Source organism: Leuresthes tenuis, unplaced genomic scaffold (assembly GCF_036924035.1).
Source record: "Leuresthes tenuis unplaced genomic scaffold, fLeuTen1.0.hap1 SCAF_17, whole genome shotgun sequence".
NCBI lineage: Eukaryota > Metazoa > Chordata > Actinopteri > Atheriniformes > Atherinopsidae > Leuresthes > Leuresthes tenuis.
Window position 1 is genome coordinate 18,235,223 of NW_027325371.1, and position 21,901 is coordinate 18,257,123.

At 44.2% G+C, this 21,901-nt stretch overlaps 4 protein-coding genes across 4 annotated transcripts; 1 reads left to right on the forward strand and 3 right to left on the reverse strand.

Moving 5' to 3' along the window:
• Positions 1–324: 324 nt before the first annotated feature.
• On the reverse strand, positions 325–3,125 carry atf4b (activating transcription factor 4b). The gene is made up of 3 exons (XM_072368403.1): positions 2,964–3,125; positions 1,765–2,226; positions 325–1,671 (listed from the first exon to the last, which is right to left on the reverse strand). Exons 2-3 carry the CDS (start codon positions 2,123–2,125, stop codon positions 677–679), a joined length of 1,356 nt encoding a protein of 451 aa, XP_072224504.1. The 5' UTR covers positions 2,126–2,226; positions 2,964–3,125; the 3' UTR covers positions 325–676.
• A 296-nt stretch (positions 3,126–3,421) lies between these two features.
• On the reverse strand, positions 3,422–4,913 carry LOC140273032 (uncharacterized). Its single transcript, XM_072368558.1, has 3 exons — positions 4,785–4,913; positions 4,514–4,571; positions 3,422–4,249 (listed from the first exon to the last, which is right to left on the reverse strand). The coding sequence occupies exons 2-3, from the start codon at positions 4,555–4,557 to the stop codon at positions 3,505–3,507; spliced, it is 789 nt and encodes a 262-aa protein (XP_072224659.1). The 5' UTR covers positions 4,558–4,571; positions 4,785–4,913; the 3' UTR covers positions 3,422–3,504.
• A 596-nt stretch (positions 4,914–5,509) lies between these two features.
• On the reverse strand, positions 5,510–10,030 carry LOC140273927 (uncharacterized). The gene is made up of 8 exons (XM_072369588.1): positions 9,991–10,030; positions 7,461–7,559; positions 7,104–7,253; positions 6,861–7,013; positions 6,239–6,358; positions 5,926–6,042; positions 5,676–5,744; positions 5,510–5,554 (listed from the first exon to the last, which is right to left on the reverse strand). The coding sequence occupies exons 1-8, from the start codon at positions 9,994–9,996 to the stop codon at positions 5,510–5,512; spliced, it is 759 nt and encodes a 252-aa protein (XP_072225689.1). The 5' UTR covers positions 9,997–10,030.
• An 8,073-nt stretch (positions 10,031–18,103) lies between these two features.
• napsa (napsin A aspartic peptidase) lies at positions 18,104–21,786 on the forward strand. The gene is made up of 9 exons (XM_072368125.1): positions 18,104–18,296; positions 18,586–18,739; positions 19,216–19,339; positions 19,510–19,628; positions 19,765–19,964; positions 20,135–20,257; positions 20,554–20,698; positions 20,794–20,892; positions 21,192–21,786. The coding sequence occupies exons 1-9, from the start codon at positions 18,244–18,246 to the stop codon at positions 21,351–21,353; spliced, it is 1,179 nt and encodes a 392-aa protein (XP_072224226.1). The 5' UTR covers positions 18,104–18,243; the 3' UTR covers positions 21,354–21,786.
• The last annotated feature ends 115 nt before the right edge of the window (positions 21,787–21,901 follow it).

Here is a 21,901-nt window from a genome sequence, read left to right on the forward strand (position 1 = left end):
ACTCGATTGAATGTGTCTGCAGACGGCTGCTGGTCAGGTGGGCTGCGTTAGCCTCTCCTCAGTTTGTTTTGAAGAGGCCCCACTTATGGCCATCAATAGTTTCTTTATTCAGGGTCAGATGGTTTACTACAAAAAAATAATTTCATTTCGAATTGATCTACACTCATCTCAACTTCCGAGGTAGCCTCATGAATTGGTGTTCACACCCCTAAAGTCAAAACTGAGCCCTTTAATAAATGTGCAGATTTATTTTTTACTGATGAGAAATTTTAGCACCTGCTCCCTAATATCAGATCTTAAAGAAAACCTCAAATTCATACAATTAGGTTTCAGACTTTTTATTAGGAGACTTATTATACATGAAGTCTGGTTATAGTACAGTCAAACATTTTAAAACTTTTAGTAACATCCAAGTATGTGAGGGCCTGACATGGTAAAAAGGTACAAGTAACATCATGGTTGTATACACTGAATGGAAAAATACTCTTATATACTATATAATTATTAATGTAAGATCAAAGTATTACTTAGTTAATACCAGTGTTGGATACAGACAGATTTGGCATGCTGTGTGGACCACACTATATTGATGCTCAGTAAGAAAGAACATCTGAAGAGCCCACTTCCTGTTCAACACCTTTTAATACACAGCATCAGCTATTACCTGGTCCCACCATTAGGGGTCAGCACTGAGACCTTTCCTTTGCCTAGCATGGCGCACTTCCTCCATCAGCTCTTTGAGATACTCGATCTCCCTGGCCATAGATTCAGCCTTTTCAGTCAGTTCCACATTCTTCTTCTCCAACTGCCCATACTCTATCAGAAGTGCATCTTGTTCATCTCTCTTCTTCTGCCTGTAGCGTGTAGCAGCTGTTTTATTCTGCTCCATCTTCTTCTGTTTCTTGTCCTTCGGTGCTTTCCATGTTGCCCTCTCGGCTCCACCTGCAGCCCGGACAGCCTGTGCTTCGACAACGACAGCACTGGGAGAGGGTGGAGTCGCTTTGTGTTTTGGCTCAGGGTACGGACGGCTTCTGGGGGACCTTTGCAGAGGAGAGGCTGCTGGGGAGCCGTGAACGACCTCTGTCGTGGCAGTGATCCCCACTTCGCTTTTGGGAGCCAGCACAAGGACGATGCGAGTTGGAGAAAGGGAGAGCACAATACGTGGGACCTGAGGGATCACAGAGGCAACCACAGGCTTCACCTCACTCTCAGAGACATCCACTTCACTGCCCAGGTCCAGAGTGAAGTCTGGGGAGGATGGAGAGTCAAACACTGGGGGAGAAGGGTCTGGGGAATCAGGTTCAGATTTGATTTCGAGCTCCTCTTGTGGCTCTGGGACACAAAGCGGAGAGGAAGGAACCTCTTGCCCGTCATAGGGAGATTCAGGTTCAGGCTCCACTGTAATGACAGAGGGATCTGAACAAACATTGGAAAGAACAGGAGATGCTGCACTTGGAAAATAAGCAGAAGGAAGACTGGAGAGTACAGGAGTTTCGAGAGTTGGCAGTGGGAAGGGATCGATCTCCATGGAGCAATCCAGGGAAGCAAGCAGTTCCTCTGGAGAGGTGGGGGACTCTTCAGCAGGACTGCAGGAGCCAATCAGAGAGTCCAGGTCAATCTCACTTAGATCCACCCTCTCTGCCATCCAGTCTAGGTCAATGAGCGCATCTTCTGTGAAAACAAAATGAGGCTACGTTAGTTTATGCTCAATAACTCAGACACCAGTTATTTTTAGTTTGTTTGCCGTTTCTTAAACATCACTACCTTTGCTGTCATCTGAGGGCATCTGGCTTCCTCTCAGCTGACCAGGGTGGCCCAACCAAAGGAGGGGGAGCAGGTCAGACTCAGTATCAGCCTTTTCCCCGTGGAGGTGAACAGCCGGCGGAGATGGAGGAGGAGAGTAGAAGGGAGGCGGAGAGGAGGAAGAAGACAGCGATGAGGAGACGAGGGGTGACACAGGCGGTGTGTCCCCCTCCAACGAAGTTCCTCCTCCCTCCTTTTGCCCGTCTCTGTCAGGGTTAACGAACAGGGGATCCATGACATCAGCCGTGGGAGAGGAAGGCTCCCAGAGAAGGGCCTCCATGTCTTCCAGGCCAAACTGTGAGTTTGTCATCATCATGGTCATAGTGGCTGTTGTTGGTCACAAATGGGGTGTGTGAATATGGGGTAGCGACGAACTCTTTTATGCTGTCAAATGCAGCAGTGCTGAGGGTTTCCACGAAGGACCTGAAAGTTGGCAAGAAAAAATTGTGTTGAAAACATCAATACCATAGAAATAAATAAATAGAATTGAGGCAAAACTTTCTTTCTAACGAATTTACACGTGTACGAAAGGTTCTTTCATTGTGATCTGGTAAAGTAGATTCATTCATATTTCAGCAACACTGCCCCCATGGGTGCAATACACCTGCCCCGCGTCACGTGTCTCTTCCCAACTTCCCGTCTTATGACTCTGACGTCAGTCCGCTTCAAGACAAGGTTACAGGCTCCGTCATCATCCCCCTCAAACAACAGCTACACTTTTGTTCTCAATCCGCCCACAGAACGCCGCCATTTTGACACAGAAGCAAACCATTTTCTGCCACGCTGGCACTCAAGAGGCCATGACATACACTAAAAAAGAGCAATACTTATTGCAACGTTTCAGAGTAGAACTACGCGTTTATAATAAAACCGCCACAACATGGCAAAGTTGTTAGAACAAAAACATCAAACTTTAGATATCATGCTATTGTCACATGTTGCGTCAACGCCGCTATTGGTCCTGTAATTCCATAAATTATCAAAAAAATAAGTAGGCTAATGGCGTTCAACTATTCAAAGCGTCCCTGTCCGATTTACTGAAAACTGCCAAATAAATGTTTACATATTCAGATACAGTAAGACCAGACACGTCGGGCGGACGGCCATAGTAGGCCAGACGCCCGTTGCCGACAAAAGTTAAGGATATAAATAATACTTACGACATGTTTGCTGAATTAGAAGTAACTCAGTGCACTGGTTGGATGCACTGTTTTGTTGGCTGCTGCTGGGTCGCTGCACTTTTACACTGCCATTTCGGCAAATAGAGAGGTGTCCAACAATGCTGTTTACTCGTCTGATGTTTGTTAAAAAGGAAAATGGCGGACGTCGGAGCGCGGCGGTAATATAGAGAAAGGGCGTAGAGGGCGTGGCTGTGTTCATCCGCAGTCCTCAACAATATCATTCCGCCTCTGAGCACAATGTACTGAAAGAAGTGCCACTATATTTTTAGTCATACAATGCTGTTTATTAATATAACATAATCTAACACGAGACATTACATCAAATCAGGTTGATTTCCATTAATTGGCCATTTGTTTATATTTACTATAGCTAAAAGTAAAAATAACTTATCTTAAATACTTAATAATCATACATTTACATAAATGCTCATTTAATTGTAAAAACAATTCATTTTTACACAATAAAAATCTCTATCACACTCACAGATAAAGCCACAGGCATACAGGGTTCTTTGTTGATTCAACATAACATTTCCCACATTTCTTTCAGATAATCCAGCCGCTCTTGCAGATTTTTGGCCAATATGGAAACTGTAGCTGAAAACTTGCTTTTATTTGACTTCTTTAGCTTCTGATTGTTATTTTCTGTGAAGTAAAAATCCATTTCTACGGCAAAAGCTTTTAGTAGGCTTCCAGATGTCACCCCATCTGGTTGGGCAAGAGACATCCCCCTACCGATGGTTAGGTTGATGCTGAACACAGTGTGCGACAGTTTTGCCATGCTCACTGCGTCCCAGTGAGCTCCTTCCCTCTGTAGCCTGTCAATGTTGTGCCTTCGAAGCTCATTCATCACAGTGAGGATAAACTGCAGACATTGTTCCATGTCAACCACTTGTGACATGTAGTCGTTTACCAGTTTCTCAACTGTTGTCCTGTTCACAATCTTCTTGTTGGCTTTAGCAGCATGAGCACCAAAACCTCCGCCAGCTGCTATCATACCAGCACCAACAGCTGTAGCAATCAGTGAGGCCCCCATAGTCATAGGAGCCAGGGCGATGCCCACCACTGCAGTCACCCCTCCTACAGCACCTGTGGTGCCTCCAGCAATCCCCATGCTTTTATTGGTCTTCTTCACCTTATTGAACCTCTGACAGATGCTATGGAACTCTTCTATGGATTTCTGCAGGTTATCTTTTCGTTTAATCATGAGGAGGTTGTAGAGACGCCGTGCTGTCCTCACATTTGTGGCTCTCTGCTGAAAGGATCTGCATAAGAAGAGGGGGGATAAAAGAGATAATAATGTCGCTTGAGACTGACTTTAACATACTTTGCGTTCTTGAATAATCACACCATTGAATACTGCCACTACTTTCAGGAACAGAGCAGAGGTTCACGTCGTGATGAAGAAGTGTTTAATATTGCACAGATAACTCATTTACTTGCTCGGACACAGACACAAAACGTCAGGAAGTGGAAATGATGCTGCCAGTTCACAAAGAAAAGTTCTTGTGACCGTTTGGATTTGTTACCTGAGCTCTTCCTCTATGTCGAGGCCAAACACTGGTGAGGACATGACATCAGGCTCTCCTGGAATGACCAAACACAGATAGATTTTGCTAGGAAGATGGCAGTGCTTATTATAACAGTATTTTGATACATTTCAGTTTAGAATAATTAACTTTTTTCCCCAGGATTTTTGGAAATGAATGAACAAGAAACAAAAAAAAGACATATCACGGTTTGTCACTTGTTTCAGGGTAATTAAACAATAACTATCTGTATGGCAAATTTCCTACTTACTGGACACTGCTTTCAACCATCTCAGCAGCTCAGTGATGTCCTGAGGAAAACAAATGATTTTTCTTATCAAAATGAACCGGTGGGGGTGACAGATAATATTTCGTTCATTAGTCCCAGTGTCAGGGGACTCTGTTTACAGTTTATTGCATCTAACTGTTGCGTACAATGAAAATAAACTGTCTTGTAGAGAGAGTGGAGTAGAAACCAGCCTAACTCAAATCAAAGGGATTAGAACCCTTTCCTTTCTAAAATTTGACACTTGTCTTTGAGCATGCATGTGTGCTCAGTGCACAGTATCTCACCATTCCATCGTGCTCACTTGGAATAACGTCCTGGTAGAAACGAAACTCTGTCTCATTGTAATAATTTAACCCATATGCTGAAGGCGGGGGTGATAGACTGTACTGTAAAAGATGACAGGGAAAACATTTTTGATAAACAGCTCAACTGATAATTAAAACGTGGATTTTTCAACAGCTGTTCATTAGGTTTCTTTTTGTGCTGTATCACTTAGCTTTTCGATATATTAGCTTTTCCTGAGTTCTGTTACTGTGATTGTTGATCTTTTTCTTGTAATATGTGGAGTCTTTCACATAGGATGTCATGAATCAAAGCTACACAAAATTCTGCCCTCACACACTGTCAGATTTGGGCAGATGTGTTGTTGGACTATTGCAGCTAATATATCATTAAAGTAGGCCTCATGGAGTGGCTCAGTTGGGTGTCTACAAGTCTTCCCGATATCTGCATTTCACGTTGACTAAACCTCGCTAAATGCAGGAAGCAAGATTGAGATCTTACACATTTGGATTTCCATAACAGAACAACAGGCTGTTGTAGTTTTGCTACACATTAAAGAATGGTTCTCCAGCCCTGCAGTGGCTGTCATACCTGTGAAGATGCTCTCGAGTCGCTGCGGAGGAAGGGAGGCGTCTGGAACCGTGAATCTGCAGCTCTGGGCTAAAAATGTAAGATATTCACGTTATGTCATTTGTTTACAAGATAAAGCTGAGCGCAACCAGAATGCCTCAAACCTTTTTTGAGGCATGAGAACAGGTTTGTGAGCATTCAAGCTGTTTATTGCTGACTTAACATGGACTTGAAATGCAGCCAAATGCACAACCTGTGGCTTGCACTCTACCTGTGCTTGGTAAGAGAAATAGTTCAGGTATCCTGCAGAAAGTGCTGGTGAGACAGGGCTCTGTCCAACGGAGCTGATGGAGGAACGTCGGGATTGTTGAGGCGTCCCAGTGTGGCGCTAGCAAACAGAAGATCAGGAAATTACAACTATACAGCACACAATATCTATTCTTTAATCAAGAAAGAGTGCGGCTTATGTATCCTAATTCTGCTAATGACATCTCAAACAAGTCAGACGTTGCACTGTGTAAGCGACAGGAACAGTTTGACATTTTGATGGGAATAAAGAAAAGTAAAATACACTGAGAATTTACCTCGGATATTCGGCTCGTGGTAGAAGGTGGTCGACCATGATAAAGAGGGGAAGCAGGAGGAGGGTCTGGTCGAGGGGGGGGGAGAGGAGGAGGTTTGTTCCTAAGATTTAGAGCCGGAGGCTACAGCAGAAGAAGAAAGCAGGCAAAAACAAAGTTGTGAAAAGACCAAAAGTGTGGCACCCACACAGTTTGCATGAAATCAAAATTATTTATTGATGGTTGTTTAAGGAGAGTAGTTTGGGGGAAATGCTCAAATGCCATTGTGGCAATAAAAACGGGTGCAGGTCTTTCCTGCCCTAAAAAGATAGCTTTGCTCAATTACTGTTTATCATTTATACCGCAACAACACAGATTACCTCGGGTTGATTGTTATAGTGTTATTAATTTGAATGGAAATTAATTGAATCTGCCCTCAAGCTACTTAAAAATCACTACATAGTACATAACACGTAAAACGCCTTCACAGAACTTCTAAAGCTGGTGTCAGCGTTTTGTGTTGTTTTCCTTAATCAAGGAGCACTGATACCGATACTGTGCAAGGAACTGGGTATATTCCCCAAAACACACATTTGAGGTCATTTCAAGTACAAATCGAGCTTAACACGTTTGAAACATTATATACCTTTGCAGTCGACTTGGGAGCTGGAACTGTGTTACGATTGTGGCCCCCGACCGCTGTGGTTGAGTTGACATTTCTGTTCTGCGGTGGAGCAGGAGGAGGACGAACAGGTTGAGGCTTGCTGAAGTTCAAGGACTTTTCCTTACTTTGGGAACGCTGGTCATGAAAGGACATGAAAAAACAGAAAAATTATACACACCATAAGTAATGCCATCTGAAGTGTCAAATGTGCTTTGCTTACGCTACATTGATTGTGATGAGTGCTTTGTCTGAAGAGTCGGCAGTGTCAGCGTTCAGATATAGCGGTTTCAGTTGGGATTTAATTCTTGGTAAAGGCGTAGGCTTGTTTTTCACCTCCTTCTGCTCTTGTGATTGCCCTCCGTCTGCGACAGATACCTTGGGAAAAAATAAAATACCATAGTTTCAATGAATAATGTGCTGAAAGTCATGAAAGTCCTTTATTTATTTATTTTTTTTTCACAATACCCACATTGTTCTTTAGATGTAATCATATGAGTGCATGCGACACCAGCAGAAACACCAAAGATGGTTTTAAAAATAAATCATTATATTTAATTATAATAAATTTGATATTTAATTTACCTCCAATGCATCCGGGTCTTCATAGAGATTCTCTGAGATTTCATCTGGCTCCGCGCTGGTTGACTTTGACCTGATGTATGTCCTTGAGGGTTTGGGTGACTTTGGGTCGAGATAAAAAAAAAAAAGATAAGTTAACTCTTTGCTATCAGGGCTGTCAAGAAATGAGGAAGAGCCTGAGGCTGCCAGATTAGTTTCATCCAGCCTCTTCCTTGTCTCGCTCCTCGCATGAAAACTTTTACCAGAAATGCTCATCATCTGTGACACACCAGGAAAATTCTTTTTTAATGTAGAACTACCTATTTCCAGTATCTTATTTGTCTCCAAACATCAGTGACGGTGTCATGCTAAACAGGTTTTATCTACGGAACAGCAGCTGATCACTGGCAGATGATATCTCAGGCTTTTGTTGTAAAACTGGCCCCCGTGGCCCTCACTCTCTGTGTATACAGTATTCTATAGTATCCTCGCGTCCCGCATCAGGTAGAGTTGGTGGTAATCCAATTCAGCATAAATCTTGTTTAGGACTGCAGCATAGAAGGTGATTGTGCTAGGTTTTCTGCTTAGGAGGGGTATTTTCAAGCTTTGAGCTTTTAAGATACTTTTTTTTAAATATAGAATTTACTTGGCTTATCACAGAGGACAGAAACTGTCAGCAAGTGATGAAAAAGCTGCTTCTGTTTCAGGGTGCTTGTATGCTGACTCATCAGGACACCTTAATTCAGGGATGTCCAAAGTCGGTCCTCAAGGGCCGCTACCCTACCCACACCTGATTCAGATGAAATGGAGCTCTTCAGAAGATTGTTAAGTTCTGCACAAGCCTGTTAATGATGCATTGATCTGAATGAGGGAATTTACCAGATAATGATCTTTCTCTCTTTTTTTGTAAATTCAGTCTTAAACATATAAATACATATATGTATGTATATATATATCTGCATATATGTATGGAGGACATGTGTACAACTTTTAGGAAATCCCAGTTAATCACATATAATCTGAATCATATGATCAGATTACGAAGACAAGTGACTAGAAAAAACAAGTAAGTAATCATACCAGATTTAATTTAGGAAATTGTGTAATTTGATCACAAATAAAGGAGAACCACACTGATCTGTCGTGGTGCAGCGAGCCCTAAAAACTCTCCATTTGAAAGAAAAGAATCGACAATTCCTGCACGTGCTTTTCAACCTTTTGCTGTGAACACAAAAGGCCGACAATTCAACAACATTTCAGTGAGAAAGAGACCTAAATGCAAACCAACAGGAGGGCTTTAGATGTTTGAGACAAGCAAAGATGAAAGGCAGTTGGGATGGTTTTTGATAGCAAAAGGATGTTCCGCCATTCTAATCTGGTAATTATTTAATTCAGCATTTTCTCACACGTTGATGCACAAATTTAGGCCACTTTGTTTGATTGATTGCAATCTTTGTGTCAAATCTTGTAAGCTGCAGTTGCGCTCAGTGCTTATCATTACGATAACGAACGCCTCCTTTCTGGTGATCTCATAGAACGCGTATATATTTATTGTAAAGGATGGATTACTGGGTTGAATCTTAGTTACACTTTTAGAACATGACGAGAAAAATCTAAACACGAGAAACCAAACAGGTCACCTGCAGACATTTCAGGTAGTACTTGTGTTGTGAGAGTCCGGTGACTAACCGTATATGCTTATACACGGTGCCTTTATATGGATTGAGAACATTTTGACACATTTTTAGATAGAAAATGATACTTGAAAAACTCTTTTTAGTACAAACTTAACTTAGTCTTTTCAATATGATCAGGTGAGACGTTTTTACATAATCCAATACGTTATGTAACAAGTGATGAATGCCAACTAATTTACATTCAGCCCCATAAAACATATCCTTCAAGGAACACACTTAATCCATCAACTCTCACACCAACTTCCCTAACAAAGGACTTTTGTTGTTTGGGTTTTTTTTGTTTTGTTGTTGTTGTATTACAAAGAACTTAGACTTGCATTGCATCATACAAAAATTTGGCCTCAAGTATGTTATTCCTGAGTAAAAAAAAAAGACGAGGAAGTAATCTGAGCCACAAACTGCCGCACTACCAGAACTATTTCCGAGATCCTGGAAGCTCACAGGAGATGACTGATGTCATTGATAAATCTGCGCTCTCGCTGTTTCAGTTTTTACTGTAGTTATATTTTTAAAAAGCTAAACTTGACCTTATAACAACAAGAGTTGGATTAAAGGAATAACTAAAGCGGTATTGAGCCATATTCTTTTCAGACAAACTGACATGTTTGCCCAAAAAGCATGATGTGCTCACACATATGTTATATTACTGCTCTTTTTTGTCTGTTTTTCAGTCAAACTCGAGTTGGCCTCCCACATACAGTACATCCCACACTGCCATACAGTCCGTCTAAATGCCTGAATGTGACTGTGCGTTGAAACAAAGCACCTGTGACATTTTGTCTGTCCTTTAATGCAACTTTCTAAAGCGTAGAATAAATGCAGAACAGCCTACATACAAAGAAATGGTTTGTTCCTACCGTCATACTCAGATGTCGATGTCTCTACTGTCCAGTTCTGGTTTAGGATTGTGGCATAAGCAATGGGTTCACCCATGAGTTCCTATTTGTGTATTCCCACCTGCAGATACCAATAGAGTCTACTCCTCCCCTGCTTGCAGTTTTTGTCAATCGCACAGTAACAGGAAGCCTGCAGGGATTTTATGTACCTGCAGCGTCACAATGGAGAAAGACAGTGAAAGTATGTGGGTGGATCGTATGTAAGACTTCATAACAGACATACAGATAAGTGGGAAGATGAACACTGACACTGTCACTCAGAAATCCACATGCACATACTTACCACTGTCAGTTGGTAGGATTTTGCTAAGACATCACTCTGAAGAACTGCCTCCCTTAGAATGAATCGCTTTTACCAACTGTACCTCAGCTGGAACCAAGAAAAACAACTCTTAATCTTCACTGTCATGGTTCACTTTGTTAAGAGGCCAAAATACTTTTTGATGACAATGTCGCTGTGCTCGGCTTTTGTTTGCACGTCAACTTACATGTCAAATTCTCTGTGAGTCGGGAATCTTATCTGAAACTTGTCTAGCAGGCCAAGCCGGTGTCTGGGCTGTCTGCAGTTGCTTGGGTCAGAGGCTGTTTCTAAGAAGGACCTTGTTTTGTTGGGTTGAAAACACACGTCATAGGTAAGAAATTGAGCAAGTAAATCAACTTAAAGCTCTACAGTGTCGGATTGTAAAAGAATAAGTTGAGATTTTGAGTGAACGTGCCTTTTTGGCAGCAGTTGCAGATTCCACATGACGCTGGCAACTCTAATAAAACGCATACAGTTTGTGGACATAAATGTGAAGGCTTTTATCTTCTGCTATCAGAAAACACATCAGTTTCTCACATTTATCCATCATTGAATCTTTTCTGTGTTTGTCTACAATAATCTGTTGCAAACAGGTGCTAATGTCTGAATGAATCATGCCCAAATGAGTCAGAGCTATCTGCATCATAAGGAGAATACAAACAATATTAAGCAGGTGGCTTTAATCCCAAGGGTTGATTGTTGTTGGTAGTATTAATGATTTGCTGCAAGTTTATTTAGCTTTTAATTGCTAAAAAATTTAATTTGTAAAACGTACCAGCTTTCTTTTACTGACTTGAAATTCCCACTGTTGGTTCACTTATTTCAAAGTAACACTGGCACGCCACCGACAAACATCGACAAAAGTAAGACTCAAAGTAACTCATTCAGTTTTACAAAATGAAGAATAGACATTTGATTTGTTGCACTCGTCTTCTGTCTCTTGCTTTTCTGCTTTATCTGCCCAATGCTGTCAACAGGGGACGAGGATCGAGGACGGCAAGTAAGTATGGTGCAAGTAACGTACAGTTTTTATTTGTGTTGCTCCATCTTCAGATTTCCATTGACTTACACTAATCAGCCACATTAGGAGCATTATTTCCATTGGAATAAAGACACGTAAAGCACACAGATGATTCAACAATAAATACAAAATGTAGCATGAAATCATATTAGCCTTGTGTCACAAGTGTTGCTCATTTGAGTATGGATGGCCTAAGGGAAGGAACTTTGAAACTCAGACTGAGACTAATTTGTAGCTCCTGTCAGAGGGCAACAGTTCTAGAAAGTGATTTGTGAAGTGCGAACAGTATTTTGAAGTTCGAACAATACACACCCACAGAACAGGGGCCCCCTCAGGTATAAATGCTGATTTCTTTTTGTGCGTATCGTTCCATACTATAACCGCTGAATGGTGTGGACTGATCTTTTCCTTGCAACGAAAAATAAAACTTGGCCGGCCGGCAGAAAAAGAAAAGTTCTTTATTTCATTGCGCATCAGAGGTATTACGAAGGAGGCGTGAAAACTTCCATAACACTGCGCAAAGCCTAAATTCAGGGCTGACGTGCCTTTTATTCACAGAGGAAAATGAACATTTCAGAATAGTTTCGACATTATAATACATTATCCAAAGCGAAAAATGTACTTTTTATTCTTACAATCTTCCTTCAGGGAATGTTTACGAGCTTTAGTTTGTAACCTGTAAAGTTTATTTTTGTTTTGATCGTTGCTATGGTGGTTACTAAGGACTCTACTGTCGCTGGAGCTTCCGCAAACGGCGGAAATCACCATAGGGTACTTTTTCTTTTTTGTTTGTTTTAATTTGGGGTTTTTTCCGGCTTCGCTGCTGAAACACGCTAGAAAGGAAATACAGGCAATGGAGAAAAATAAGTTAGTTTTGGATGAACAACAGCGCACCCTGAAAGATCACTGCCCAATGACATCTCCTGCATCGAATCTGAGCGAATGAAGCGAGACGGAATAATTATATTTACAGGAGGATGTATTCACGGACAGCTAACATATAAACAAACAAAATAAAGATTATAAAGGTTTATTTGTCATTCTTATGCGTCACATAAAAACGAAATAGTGTTCCGCACATCCACCGTTTGGCGATCAGTGCCGTTCATTTCAACAATAAATAAGTAAACATGGATAAATAAATCAAAACAGATAAAAAAAAAAAGGTCAGGGATAAAAGAGAATAAAAATGATCATTAAATGGGTGCTCTAACAAATAAACAGCTACAGACACCACACAGTCGTAGCAGTTCTGTTTTGAGCTAAACTAACACAGTTTGGACAGGGTGGAGCGAATAAAATGAGACCCAGGCTGGCTGAATTTACTGCAAGATCGAAATGTTAAGAAACACAGTAAGTGTATGGAAATCCTTTTATCATCTTCACATCATCACTTAAACAACATTTGTAAAACTATGTATGCAAAAGTTAAAACTATATCCACAAACGTATTGGCACAACAATATAATGAAGTCTTGGTCATCTAGGACCGTCCTGTTAGCCTGGACAAAGGGATACAGTAGGTAGAATTGGCTGTATTAGATCATTGGAAAATAGAATATGAAAGTCATAGTAAATTATGGGAAGAAAACGGGTCTAAACTGGTCCAAATTTAAAAGTCTGATAGTGTATTAAGCTGACGTCAATATTTTGAACACATGTGGCCACTAACTACCCCTTAAAACGTGTTTGAATTATTTCATCCAGCTTGGACTTAATAAGGGTCTGAGAAAGTACACTTTGGAGCAAGATGAAAATGAAACTTTGGTGTAGGACAAAAGTGAAGACATCATAGGAAAGGTCTTGACCTAGGGAGTAACATATGTCAGTATGAAAATTGATTTAGGGTATTTTTATTGGGGGGGGGGGGCATTTCATGTTTTTAAGAAATAGGGGGGGGTCCGTGCCAGTGGTAAGCATGGAATTATGTTCACGTTTTCAGGCTTTTCCAGTTCCAGTGGTGGAAAGTAAGACAACATTTACTTGAATAATTATCCTTCCATACATTTTTGATGTGCTTGAATGGATTTTATGTCTTGTTAAGGGATTTTACTTCCACTAAACATCATGATAAATCAACATCAAGATCATTTTTATTGTCATGTAAATGGCTGAGTCATCGCCTCTTCTGGGAATATTGCCTCTCTGACAAAGCTTTTTTTTTTTAAGGGACTCCTATGCTATTGTGTTTGTCTTGAGATTATTCCTGAATTGCTACAGTTCCAGTCATGCATATGCACATACCTGATCAACAAGTTTGTCTGCATTGACATTGGTATAGAGGATGCCTTTTTCTCTGAGGGGGCATTTTCTAGACACACAGTTTGGAACCAAAAACCATCAGTTCCTTCTCATGTTTGCCACAAACTTAAGCTGCATCACGTTGAAAAAGCTGTGCAAAGCAGTCCTTTTCCAAAGGTATGAGCTCCCATCCACTGGTTTTGTAAAAGAACTGAGACACTTTGCAAAAAGGTAAATCAAACTGATTGAGTCGATCATTAAAGATGTAGATTTGTTTACTGTTACATGTTAAATACTTGAATAGAGGGAACTAGACTTCTTTGCTTGATTCTTGAAGCCATTTCACCTCTCATCCAAAAGACTTCTTCAGTGACTGGTATGGGACTTTTAAAAGCTTCTAAGCGGTTGTTGGGACATTGTTGGGAGTGTCGCCGGCCCACTTGCCCATCCTGTGGACCATTTGGGTCACTGCGAACACTGATACGTTTGCTGTTTGTAAAGGAATTGACTGTACTAAGATATGTGCTTTTTTATTGTCTTTTATTGTCTCTAAATGAATGAGTCATGTGTTCTGACCTGGAGCACAACAGAAAATAATCTACAGAAGACCAAAGTGTGTGTTTTTTTTTTCTTTTGTACACTGTAAACTTTTGAACTTCGAAACTAAATGGGCAGTGAAAAGAATTCTGCTTAGGAACCTTCTTAACTGTGTGAAATGACCCGGAAGTATCCATCTATCATCTGCCGCTTATCCGGGGGTCGGGTCGCGGGGGCAGCAGCTTGAGCAGAGAAACCCAGACGTCTCTGTCCCCGGCCACTTCTTCCAGCTCTTCCGGGGGGACCCCGAGGCGTTCCCAGGCCAGCCGAGAGACATAGTCTCTCCAGCGTGTCCTGGGTCTTCCCCGGGGTCTCCTCCCAGTGGGACGTGCCCGGAACACCTCCCCAGGGAGGCTCCCAGGGGGCATCCTAACCAGATGCCCGAGCCACCTCATCTGACTCCTCTCAATGCGGAGGAGCAGCGGTTCTACTCCGAGCCCCTCCCGGATGACTGAGCTTCTCACCCTATCTCTAAGGGAGAGCCCAGACACCCTGCGGAGGAAACCCATTTCGGCCGCTTGTATTCGCGATCTTGTTCTTTCGGTCACTACCCAGCCGCTTCACACTCGGCTGCGAATCGCTCCAGTGAGAGCTGAAGGTCACGGCCTGACGACGCTAACAGAACCACATCATCTGCAAAAAGCAGAGACCCGATTCTGAGGTTGCCAAATCGGACACCCTCAACGCTCTGGCTGCGCCTAGAAATTCTGTCCATAAAAGTTAGGAACAGAATCGGTGACAAAGGGCAGCCCTGACGGAGTCCAACTCTCACCGGAAACGTATCCGACTTACTGCCGGCAATGCGGACCAAACTCTGGCACCGGTCATACAGAGACCGAACGGACCCTATCAAGGGGTCCGGCACTCCATATTCCCGGAGCACCCCCCACAGGACTCCACGAGGGACACGGTCGAACGCTTTCTCCAAGTCCACAAAACACATGTAGACTGGTTGGGCGAACTCCCATGCACCCTCCAGGATCCTGCCGAGGGTATAGAGCTGGTCCACTGTTCCACGGCCAGGACGAAAGCCACACTGCATCTCCTGAATCCGAGGCTCGATTATCCGACGGATCCTCCTCTCCAATACCCCCGAATAGACCTTACCAGGGAGGCTGAGGAGTGTGATACCCCTATAGTTGGAACACACCCTCCGGTCCCCCTTTTTAAAGAGGGGGACCACCACCCGAATCTGCCAGTCCAGAGGCACTGTCCCCGATGTCCACGCGATGCTGCAGAGGCGTGTCAGCCAAGACAGCCCTACAACATCCAGAGCCTTGAGAAACTCAGGACGGACCTCATCCACCCCCGGGGCCTTGCCACCGAGGAGCTTTTTGACCACCTCGGCAACCTCAGCCCCAGAAATGGGAGGCCCCGTCTCCGAGCTCTCCGACTCTGCCTCTTCCGAGCACGTGTTGGTAGGATTGAGGAGTTCCTCGAAGTACTCCCCCCACCGACTCACAACATCCCTAGTTGAGGTCAGCAAAGCCCCGTCCCCACTGTAAACAGTGTTGACTGTGAGCCGCTTCCCCCCCCTGAGACGCCGGATGGTGGACCAGAATCTCTTCGAGGCCGTCCGGAAATCGTTCTCCATGGTCTCACCGAACTCCTCCCAGGCCCGAGTTTTTGCCTCAGCAACCGCCGAAGCCGCAGCCCGTCTGGCCTGTCGGTACCTATCAGCTGCTTCCAGGGTCCCACTGGCCAAAAAGGCCCGATAGGACTCCTTCTTCAGCTTGACGGCTTCCCTCACCACTGGTGTCCACCAGCAGGTTCGAGGGTTGCCGCCACGACAGGCACCGACCACCTTACGGCCACAACTCCGATCAGCTGCCTCGGCAATGGAGTCACGGAACATGGCCCATTCGGGCTCAATGTCCCCCACCTCCCCCGGGATATGGTTGAAGCTCTGCCGGAGGTGGGAGTTAAAGCTCCTTCTGACGGGGGATTCTGACAAACGCTCCCAGCAGACCCTCACAATACGTTTGGGCCTGCCAGGTCTGATCGGCATCCTCCCCCACCAGCGGAGCCAACTCACCACCAGGTGGTGATCAGTTGACAGCTCCGCCCCTCTCTTCGCCCGAGTGTCCAGGACATACGGCCGCAAGTCCGATGATACAACCACAAAGTCGATCATCGAACTGCGGCCAAGGGTGTCCTGGTGCCAAGTGCACATATGGACACCCTTATGTCTGAACATGGTGTTCGTTATGGACAGTCCATGACCAGCACAGAAGTCCAACAACATAACACCACTCTGGTTCAGATCGGGGGGGCCGTTCCTCCCAATCACACCCCTCCAGGTCTCACTGTCATTGCCCACGTGAGCATTGAAGTCCCCCAGCAGAACGAGGGAGTCTCCGGTAGGAGCATTCTCCAGTGCCTCCCCCAGAGACTCCAAAAAGGGTGGGTACTCTGAACTGCTGTTTGGCGCATAGGCACAAACCACAGTCAGGACTCGTCCCCCCACCCGAAGGCGGAGGGAGGCTACCCTCTCGTTCACTGGGGTAAACCCCAATGTACTGGCACACAGCTGGGGGGCAATAAGTATGCCCACACCTGCTCTGCGCCTCTCACCACGGGCAACTCCAGAGTGGAAGAGAGTCCAACCCCTCTCAAGAGGACTGGTTCCAGAGCCCAAGCCGTGTGTCGAGGTGAGTCCGACTATATCTAGCCGGAACCGCTCAGCCTCGCGCACCAGCTCCGGCTCCTTCCCCAACAGAGAGGTGACATTCCACGTCCCAAGAGCTAGCTTCAGTAGCCGAGGATCAGACCGCCAAGGCCTCTGCCTTCGGCCGCTACCCAGCTCACATCGCACCCGACCCCCTTGGCCCCTCCCACGGGTGGTGAGCCCGTCGGAAGGGGGACCCAAGTCATCATTTCGGGCTATGCCCGACCGTGCCCCATGGGCACAGACCCGGCCACCAGGCGCCCGCTGCCGGGCCCCACCCCCGGGCCTGGCTCCGGGGGGAGGCCCCGGTGTCCCACATCCGGGCAAGGGATCACGAGGTCCAAATTCGAAACTAAATGGGCAGTGAAAAGAATTCTGCTTAGGAACCTTCTTAACTGTGTGAAATGACCCGGAAGTATCAGAGTAGCATATATACATGCAGGCTGAGATTTGCCGGTGGGAAAAGTGGGGTTTTATTTTGAAAACCAGCCGGACTTTCTTGCGTTCCACAAGTCCAACTTCCTGTCTATACACCACTCAAAGGATACCTGTTGGAAATATAAACTTTATCAAAAAGGAAAGTTTTAAAAGTGGAAAGGGTGTCTTCTTCCCGGACATTTACTGGCAGCTTATTCCACAAGAGAGGGGCCTGATAACTGACGGCCCTGCCTCCTATTCTACTCCCCAAGTTCTCTGTTAGGAAAATATCTAACAATGAGATCTTTACGATATGATGGAGCTCGGTCATTAGGAGCTTTATATGTGAGAAGAAGAATCTTAAATTCTATTCTGAATTTAACAGGGAGCCAATGAAGAGAAGTCAAAACTGAAGAAACGTGATCTCTCCTGTTAGTTCTCATCAGAACTCTGGCTGCAGCATTTTGGATCAGCTGGAGGCTTTTCAGAGAATATGTGGGACAGCCCAATAATAAAGAATTACAGTAGTCCAATCTTGAAGTAACAAATGCATGAACTAGTTTCTCTGCATCACCGGATGCAGGATGTTCAGGATGTTTCCATTTCAGAGCCATTCTTTTCCTAAGTCCTTTCCAAAAAAAATTCTACCATCTTACTTTCATTAAGTCAAGGAAAAGATTGTGTTTTGTTTTGATTTTGTAACTATACGACCTCTGTCTCGGTAGACCGCTTTACAACGCAGGGGTCTTTGACCAATGAAAACAGGCCTACAGATTATTTTTCAACCAATCATGGAGCTACATATCGGGAGAGCCGAGTTAGTCCGGACATTGCCGAAGCACCTTTTAGCTTTCTGCGTCAGTTTGAATTGTGTGTTGTGCTGCGCGCCCGCTAATATCTGAAATAGTCCGGAAGGCTTTTTTTTTTTTTTAGATTTTATCTACAAGGACAAAGACAACACAACTAAGGATGCTTTTCATCATTGGGGTGCTGTTGATCAGTCAATGCGCCGCCGTCATAAGGTAAATAACGTCCATCAGCTGGTTTTGTCTTAACTTTGTGGGTTGAGTAATGTGTTGTCTTGTCCAGTTCGTCACTGCTGTAATCAGACGCACGTGTTTCCAAGTCCTGGCATTAATGACAGTGACGCAGTTAAAATGCACAAAGTGTCGCTCATATAAAAACGTTTGCATCTGAAAAGTGGAACAGGGTACTCAAAGTACTCTTTAAACCAGGAAGCTTTTTTTTTTTTTCTTTTTTTTTAATGGCAGGTGATGCACGCGCACTTAATTTTGTCATATGTCTTCCCAGAGTTCCCCTTCATAAAACCAGGAGCCTGCGTCGCCTCATGAGCGACAACGGCATGTCTCTGAAGGAGCTTCGGGCTCTGGCGGAGAATGCTGGAGCGGCAGACAGCTCTCCCTCCCCCAATCTGCCCGTGGAGAGACTGACCAACTTCATGGATGTATGTGCACGCACGGGATGCGCTTCAGTTCACTTTTTTTCTTTTTTTAGTGTGTGTTGGAATAAATTCACTGATTTAGGTTGCTCCTGGGTGCCGTTTGGGTGAAGTCTTACCACCTTTCTGGCAGATTAGTGAAGGACTTTCTCTGAACAATGTGAGCAACTTCACCAGGAAAAAGTAAATATTGGACTTTAGAACTCGTGATGGCACGTGTTTCTTATTTTCTTACATTAAACTAAATGTCTGCTGTGGAACCAGTCAACTCTGAGTCACCCTGCGCTTGTTCCTGACTTCTGAGTTTAATATTAAAAACGCTATTTTAGGTCGGTGAGTTTTATCACCAGCAACGTTCCAGTCTGCTTTTACTCATAAACACCAGCTGCTTTACGCTCAGATGTGCTATCCTGGTGGTTTCTGAATGCCAGCACAGCTTAAAACGTCTGTTCTCTGATTAAATGACCCTTGTGTTTTCTTAGGCCCAGTACTATGGGGTGATCAGTATTGGCACCCCTCCGCAGGACTTCAGCGTGCTGTTTGACACGGGCTCCTCCAACCTCTGGATCCCCTCCATTCACTGCTCCTTCTTTGATTTGGCCTGCTGTGAGTAGTATCGTTTTTAATGGTACAGATGTAATGTCTTTGCTTTCATGAAGTCCCCTCATAGAGAAGTTGTGATGTAAGCCAACGACTGTGACTCTGAAACCAGCCTCATCGTCGCTGTTCAAGACATCTGCTCCCTGTAGTTTTGATTGAGGTTAGTTTCTTTTTAGGGGTTCACCATCGTTACAACTCGAAGAAGTCAACCACATATGTGAAGAATGGCACAGAGTTCTCCATCCGGTATGGCAGAGGCAGCTTGTCTGGCTTCATCAGCGAGGACACGGTCTCTGTGAGTTTATGACTCAACAAACAAAGCCCTTTGTTTGATTGCATTCCTCTGATTTGGTGTTCACACAATCCTCCTCATTTCAATACAAGAATGATTGTGCATCCAGTCTTTTCACTTCTGCTCCCTTTGCTTCCAGGTTGCAGGCCTTTCTGTGCCTGGCCAGCAGTTTGGAGAAGCAGTGAAGCAGCCCGGCATCACCTTTGCCGTTGCTCGGTTCGATGGGGTCTTGGGGATGGGATATCCCTCCATTTCTGTGGCTAATGTCACCCCCGTGTTCGACACAGCCATGGCTGCCAAACTGCTGCCCCAGAACATCTTCTCTGTCTATATTAGCAGGTTGGTTTATGACAAGTGGGCCAAAAGCCAATTTCACAGAGTTCTAACCATGCCGAGCATGTTCTGACGGGTCATAAACAAACCGCTGCTAGTTGTTTAACTGTAAGAGGTATTCGGCTCTAAAGCAAGATGAGACTTTGTTGGTTTTTTTCTGCGATCGTGTCTCTCAGAGACCCGACTGCAGCAGTGGGAGGGGAGCTGATGCTGGGTGGGACTGACCCACAGTACTACACCGGAGACCTGCACTACGTCAATGTGACTCGAAAGGCCTACTGGCAGATCGACGTGAACAGGTGAGACGGAACGATGTGTGTCGCTAAGAGGAACTGGGAAAGCGCATTCGGGGTTAACCCACTATCAGTTCCTTTTCCTTGTGATTGGATATAGTCGTTTAGCTGGAAGCATTCATGCAAAGGTCACTCCTATTGACAGTAAAAAAAAGAATTAAAGATCATTACGGTTTGAAGACGTTTTGTCTGGAGAGTTGTGCTGCAGCACCATGGTGACAAATTCCTGAGCAGGTGTTAGAGTTGAGCCGACGGTCGGATGTGTTTCGCTTCAACCCTGCCGGCCCTCTTCTCATCTGCAGAGTTGACGTTGGCAACCAGCTGACTCTTTGCAAAGCCGGTTGCCAGGCTATTGTTGACACGGGAACGTCCCTTATTGTTGGGCCTGTGGAGGAAGTGAGAGCGCTGCAGAAAGCCATCGGAGCTCTGCCCCTGCTGATGGGAGAGGTAGAGCTGACGGTCGTTATGACAACCCTTGGACCTCATTTTTGTCTTTTTGGTATGGAGAGATGATTTCAGCTCACTTTTTTTCTTTCCTCTAGTACCTAATTGACTGCAAGAAGATTCCCTCTCTCCCTGTTATCTCATTGAACATCGGAGGGAAGATGTTTAACTTGACTGGAGAGGATTATGTCATGAAGGTATTTATTCAAACAAAAGTGTCTTTTCAATAACCGATCTTTTTCTATCGATAACCTTATTGATTTATACGTTCACGTATTTGGCATTCTGTCACACTTCTGTGCTGCTCAGCAAGCTCTCAGTTATTGGGTTTAGTTAAGACAAACAGAAGATGGGGTAGAGAAGTCAAACTTTGCTGAATTATATATCTATATACTGAACTCTGCCATGTGTTTGAACATTAATGGCTGCTAAAAAAGTAGACCATGCAAAGCTCAATTGGCCGTACTGAAAGCTGCTCTCTTCCCTTTTAATGCAGGAGTCCCAGTTGGGTAAAACGATCTGTCTGTCAGGCTTCATGGCCATGGATATCCCACCTCCTGCGGGGCCCCTGTGGATCCTGGGAGACGTGTTCATTGGGAAGTACTACACCGTGTTCGACAGGAACGCCGACCGAGTGGGGTTCGCCGCCGCAAAGTAGATACCGAGCACAAGATGAAGCATGTTCCATTCTCATTTCTAATAGGGCCTGAAGATTAGCAACGTTAATGCGATTTAAAAAAAAAAACATTTTGCATTTATCAGTGAAAACCCCGCCTCAAATATCTCATCTGCTTAGAAAAAGTTTGCTGAGAGCAGGTATGGACACTGATCAGAGGGACTTTACCTCCCCTTCTTTTGCACTTCTCTTTGTAGCTGCTTTAGATTTTGAGCTGTAACATTTCATTTTACTTTTTTTTTTCTTTTAAATTGAGGGAGGGGACTAATTATCAACTGAAGCACATATTTAGTCTCTCGTCAGTGTCAGAGGTAGGTTTTGTACACAGAAGTGAAATCAGGACGTCTCTGTACCGATGCCTGTGTGAATTTGCTGCAAAGTCGGGTGGAATAAAACTTTACGATGAGTAAACGTTTTCACTTTGTGGGTGGATGAGTTTATTGGATTGAAACCGGACCCATTCTTGCATCTCTGCAGGAGAAAATAAGATTTAAAAAAAAAAAAGACCATACAGAAGGTATTTTTTAACA

What these genes read in the sequence shown, in the direction of transcription:
- atf4b (XM_072368403.1), bottom strand. Translation starts at nt 2,125, where the DNA reads ATGACCATGATGATGACAAACTCACAGTTTGGCCTGGAAGACATGGAG. An exon ending in GCCCTCAGATGACAGCAAAG is followed by an intron (nt 1,672 to 1,764) that starts GTAGTGATGTTT and finishes TTGTTTTCACAG; the next exon opens with AAGATGCGCTCATTGACCTA.
- LOC140273032 (XM_072368558.1), bottom strand. Translation starts at nt 4,557, where the DNA reads ATGTCCTCACCAGTGTTTGGCCTCGACATAGAGGAAGAGCTCAG. An exon ending in GACATAGAGGAAGAGCTCAG is followed by an intron (nt 4,250 to 4,513) that starts GTAACAAATCCA and finishes CTTCTTATGCAG; the next exon opens with ATCCTTTCAGCAGAGAGCCA.
- LOC140273927 (XM_072369588.1), bottom strand. An exon ending in AAGCACTCATCACAATCAAT is followed by an intron (nt 7,014 to 7,103) that starts GTAGCGTAAGCA and finishes TTTCATGACCAG; the next exon opens with CGTTCCCAAAGTAAGGAAAA. An exon ending in ATTTCTCTTACCAAGCACAG is followed by an intron (nt 5,745 to 5,925) that starts GTAGAGTGCAAG and finishes TTACATTTTTAG; the next exon opens with CCCAGAGCTGCAGATTCACG.
- napsa (XM_072368125.1), top strand. Translation starts at nt 18,244, where the DNA reads ATGCTTTTCATCATTGGGGTGCTGTTGATCAGTCAATGCGCCGCCGTC. An exon ending in CAATGCGCCGCCGTCATAAG is followed by an intron (nt 18,297 to 18,585) that starts GTAAATAACGTC and finishes ATGTCTTCCCAG; the next exon opens with AGTTCCCCTTCATAAAACCA. An exon ending in TCAGCGAGGACACGGTCTCT is followed by an intron (nt 19,629 to 19,764) that starts GTGAGTTTATGA and finishes CTTTGCTTCCAG; the next exon opens with GTTGCAGGCCTTTCTGTGCC.